General features: G+C 32.3%; 1 protein-coding gene across 1 annotated transcript; it reads right to left on the bottom strand.

The window, feature by feature from the left end:
* Window positions 1-1311: 1311 nt before the first annotated feature.
* LOC136082205 (THAP domain-containing protein 2-like) lies at window positions 1312-1728 on the bottom strand. Its single transcript, XM_065800723.1, has one exon. It carries the CDS (start codon window positions 1726-1728, stop codon window positions 1312-1314), a length of 417 nt encoding a protein of 138 aa, XP_065656795.1.
* Between the last annotated feature and the right edge of the window lie 3615 nt (window positions 1729-5343).

Consider the following 5343-nt stretch of genomic DNA (forward strand, 5'->3'; position numbering starts at 1 on the left):
ATGAGAAATAGATTTAGAAGTATCTTTTGAAAGCTGCTTAACACGTTTAGGGCCTGACTTTTTAATTCTTTCAACCATATCTGCTACATCCAATAAGAATAACAGACAGATCTGTGTGTGATCTTATAACTGCACGGTCCTCATCTTTATAACGAATATCTGCTCCAACACCTTTCACATTACAAATTTTCCAAAACTTCACAAATATAGAAATAAACTTGATGGTGCCAATAACATCATTCTTATTAATGGATGGATGATTTTTTAATGCTGCAATTGTTTCATCACAGAAAACTCGCAAACAAGTACTAACTTTCTGCCTCTTAATTGGTTTTGGTGAGATGGAAATATCATTCAATTTGCTAAGCTTTAAAAGATTGCCAGACTGTAACTCATAAAGATTCTTTAAATCAGCCCATTTTGCTATATGTTTATTACCATCAAACTCAAAAACTAATTCTCCGTTTTCTTCAGTTAACCAATTATTACGAACACATTTCATAACATGAACAAAATCAAATAACAAAAATGTGTGCTCGTCATCTCCGCACCAAGGTTTTCCTTCAATTTTATTCATAATTTTGAAAAATCTTTGATTTACTCTATTTCCATCAGCAATAACCGATAACAATTTTGCATTGGGTTGATTGTTAATCATTTCAATAATTGCTTTGCATTGATTTAAAAGAAAATCAGAATCTAAGCAACTGATTGGAATCATTTTTATAAGAAACTCTGGTCCACCAAATAAACATTTTACCATTATAGCCAACATAGTTTTGGCAAGGACACCGGGTTGATCAGCAGAATACCCAAACAATGTACCTCCATGATAAGTTAATATAGATTTGATATAAATCATCAAAACATTTTTTAAAAATTCCATTCTATCTTGTGATCCAACTTTTGAAGTGATTCTTGTCAAAGTTCTAATACTTGGTAATTTATAGTCATTGGAAATACGACTGTACAGTGACCTGGATATTGCAAAATATTCAAATGCTCTAGTAATTATATCAGCAGAGTAAGTAAATTCACCAATTTTCTTTTGAGACATACACTCCATATGTTCGAGTAATATTTTTTTTTATGGCAAATATCTTCGTTTTTTAAGTATCGAATAATCTCATCGAAGACAGACCAATACTTACAATAATGATGATGACTTACTTGATAGAAGAAAAGGAATACTGCAAGATGATCCAAGGTGAAACGAAGTCAATGTTAAATCCCTATTAATAATAACCAAAAACTTTGCAATACCACATATAAATTCTTTTGACTGAACGTAAACAACATCATTATTATCATTCATGTTGTATACAATAAGATCATTATTCTGCAAAAGTCTCTCCTTGATGTTATCAAATCGAAAAAGATCATATTCTGATCATCTGATGTTATATTTCTTATAGTGAATGATGAAAGTTTTGTTGGTCTGGGTTTAGAAGGAGGTAAACTAAGACAGCTAGATGGTATGTTAGGAAAGACAGTCGGTGGTTCTGTAGGACGCTCTTTTGCACGATATGATGTAAATGATTTGCAATCTACAGGCCAGTGAAAACGACACACAACAGTGTACTTGTTAACAACCAGATTTTTCCTAGGAATAGCTTTTATCCATTTGTCTTTTTCGTATTCATCGCTAGGAAATCGATAAGTGGACACCTTTGTAGTTGATGACGCATAACCACTATTACAACATGGTACACAACATTTTCGAGGCATATTTGATAATTCTTTATTGATAAATATATTGAAATATATTGCACTTCTCATTAACATTTATCTAAAAGTGCGAAGTTTTCAATTAAAAAACGTAAGTTAGATTAGAAAACGGTACAAAGTCGCTAAAAATTTGTGTTTACGCCAATCGCTGGAGAGTATTACTATCGTAAAACAAAAATAATTAAATATCGTGGAAATCCAGCCATATTCAATCGGCCTACAGTCAAAAAAAAATTCGGCGCGTTGTCAAGGCCTGTATTTCTAGATAGCCATGGTTTCGGCTCATTTCGGTTGCGGTTTGAACCGAAATTTCGGCCGAAACAGGAAAAATAAAAAATTATTGAAGCAGAAATTTCGGTTTCGGTTTCGGCCAAAGCCGAAAGTTTCCGTTCACTAACTTTGATTGTATTCTGAGTGATACTTTTTTGCGCGGACCTTTAAAAGATCGTTCACACAAAATAAAACAAAAAAGATTTGTTGAAAAATTTGTGCAGTTGATCTTTAAGCGCTTTTGCTGGCAAACAGGAAACTTTTAAATCAACAAACTAGCGCGAATGTTTGTTTGGTACCTTTAAAGTATAAATTGTGGTTTAGGGCGGGGTGATAAAATTTTTTTAAGTAATCACAAATTAAAAAAAAACTGTTATTTTTATAGGTTTCAAAACATTGTTTTAATATTGTATAAACAAAATTAATAATATAATCTTCATTAATCAATTAATTTAAACTGTTGGTTGTTTTAATCAAAGAGTGATTTCACCCAATCAAATATGTTTCCGATAACATGAATTTGATCAGAATCGCTTTCATTTACTGTTAAATGAGAATCATTGTTTTCATCGTCATTTTTATTTTCCTCATAGGTAGTGTTGATTATGTTTCTAAACACGCATTTGTGACACAAACATTTGCTTTAGAAGCGTGATAAATTTTGCAGGTTTTGCAAGTTCTTTGATCAATTTTTTGTTTTGAAATTGATGGGCAGTACAAATCAAATGAAGCTTCCGTCAAAATTTTTGAATCTATATATCCCAAGCGCTGCGCTAGAGAAGAAAAGTAAGGTTTAGGAATACTTCGTGCTACCTTTGGCTCAGGAATAAAAATTCCTTCAGCAACATGGGACATTACTACTGGACCCGGTAAAAAACGTTGAGGAAAATATTTTTTCCAGGAACTTCGCCAAGGTTTACAGTAATTCGGAACATCACACTTAACAATCATTAAAAAACACTGACTTTGTCTTACGTGATTTTGAATCCATTTTAAATCTTGCTCTGGTATTGGTGAGAGTTAGGAAGGTTCAGCATATTCAGCACAAACAGAATAGTTATCAATTACTATATCAGACCATAACTCCGCTAGAGTTTCTGCAGCTTTTGCAAAAAAATTTTTTATAAATCAACGTCAATTGTTTTTCAAGATGCATTTAGATGTGTCCTAAAATGATCATGTGGCAAAACCAATCCTGCTAACTTCGACTCAACGGAGCCATACGCCGTCCAACCCTGTTATATGCTGAATAATGAGGTGCACGAGTTCCTGTTAGATAGACATCCAAATCCCATTTTATAAATCTTGCAATTGCAACTTGCAGTGGTTTGGGAAACCTTGGTTTTTATCAGGGCATTCATAACATGCAACAACAAATATAGGTTTTACCTGACCTTCTGGAGTACAAATGTGAAGCTTAAGATTTTCAATTGAAACAAGACGCTATAAATCACGGCCATGAGTAAAAGCAGTGCTGCTATCATGCTTCATAGATCTAATAGCAATATACGTTGGTCCAGAATATGACACTGCGTCAGCAAATTTGTTTGGACCAATAATACAAGCTGCATAAACAGATGGTATAAGTTTATGTCTGGAAGCCACTAAAAAATAATGGTCTGGCAAACATACTTGATAATCAAGATGCATCAAAATTGGTGATTGTTTTGTTGCAGCTGCTAATCCTTATGGTACTTTGGCTTTATCGTCTAGACTTAAATAAAAGCATGAATCTGGACCAATGCCCAATAACCTGTCTTAATGCGACGTATTCCCTCAAGTTTGTTTGATCGCTTAGGCATCAGTCTTAAATAAGTTGCAGATTGCGATAAATAATAACTGAGTTTTAGTAGGCTTTTATTTAAGTCATCAAGTGTCTTACATGAACGTAACTCCTGCGATCTTCGTCAATCGCTAGCAGCGGCTCCTATTGATGCAATGTTAACGATGACATTAAAAAGATCTGGCTGATCCTCAATTACGGCTGGTCCTCCATTTTTTTCTCTATTGAATTTAGAAAGTTTTGATTTTAAGTAGGGTGTGTCCTCAACAATATCATTAAGTCTTCGTTTCAAACTTCCTCTCCGTTGTTTTTGACGGATTGCCTCGCGTTGAATTTTTTTAAGACGGGTTTCTTTTATTTTATTTGCTTTTCTACAAAAATTGATTTTATTTTAGGTTCGTCAGTTATCAATCCTGCACGGCGCACAAGTACTAACGTTAACAGCTGCTCTTTTAACTGCGAAAATTTATCGGTACTTTTGTTTGTGGTTTTTGACTTTTTTGAATATCAAATTTAGATTAAATGTTTCATCGATTACAAAATCTGTTTTATCTGCTTCATTGGATGTTAACAAAGCTTCTGGTTCCTCATCTGATATTTCGTTTATGAGAGGAAGCTTAATTGCAACAGATTGAATCTTTGATGTTTTAACATTAGACCAAAAAGACATCAACTGACTTTTGCTTTCCATTATTTTTCGTGTAAGTTCTTTTAAAACTGATTTATACGTCAATTCGTTAAGCTTAACTATATACCACAATCTATTAATACAATAAAACTATTAAAAAACAATAGCTTCTTTCTGTTGCTCCTGCTTATATTTTTGTGGCATAGCTTTTGCTACTTGTTGGTAAATAATTTTGTACTTTTCATTATTATTCATTTTCATAATTCCGCCTTCAAACTAATTTTTAACTGACTATTTAAAGCTCAACTTAAATTTACATGGTACAATAAATGCAAACGGGAGTTGTTTGTTTAGTTTTGAAATAATTTATAGTATCTTATTTTCATTATAAAATATTTTTTTTAAATAAAGTTTATAAAATTGTAAAAACAACTTTTAACATAACAATTTCAAAAATTAATATTTAAAATTTAATAATACTTTAAAACTTTAGCTTTTAAACTTGTTACCCTTAGCAACACTGTTATAGCGTTAATTAATCAAAAATTAAAATATGAAGAAATTCCAAAATTCTTTTTATACTTCATATTGTTTTTGAAAAGTATTGCGCAACTTTATAATCAAATGGAACGTTTTGAAATATAAAGAATATCACCACTTTTTGATGACTTATTATTTTTACTCATTCCCGGCGTACTTAATAGACGATTCCTAATATTTAAATTTCTAAAACAATGTTTTTTTTTTATAAATTTTAATTTTTCAACACAAAAAGAGAAAAAAGAAGGAGGGAGGAGGGTACTTCAAAACCCTGAGGGGGGTACTTCAAAAGCGTACGTACTTTTCAAAGGGAGGAAGGGGCTAAAAAGTTCGCCCGGCAACAGGGGGAGGGAGTCAATTTTTCAAAATTTTTGGCGTAGGTACCTTATGGACG

The sequence above is a fragment of the Hydra vulgaris genome, chromosome 07, assembly GCF_038396675.1.
Source record: "Hydra vulgaris chromosome 07, alternate assembly HydraT2T_AEP".
Taxonomy (NCBI): domain Eukaryota; kingdom Metazoa; phylum Cnidaria; class Hydrozoa; order Anthoathecata; family Hydridae; genus Hydra; species Hydra vulgaris.

Coding starts and splice junctions, on each gene's coding strand:
- LOC136082205 (XM_065800723.1), bottom strand. CDS start 1,728: ATGCCTCGAAAATGTTGTGTACCATGTTGTAATAGTGGTTATGCGTCA.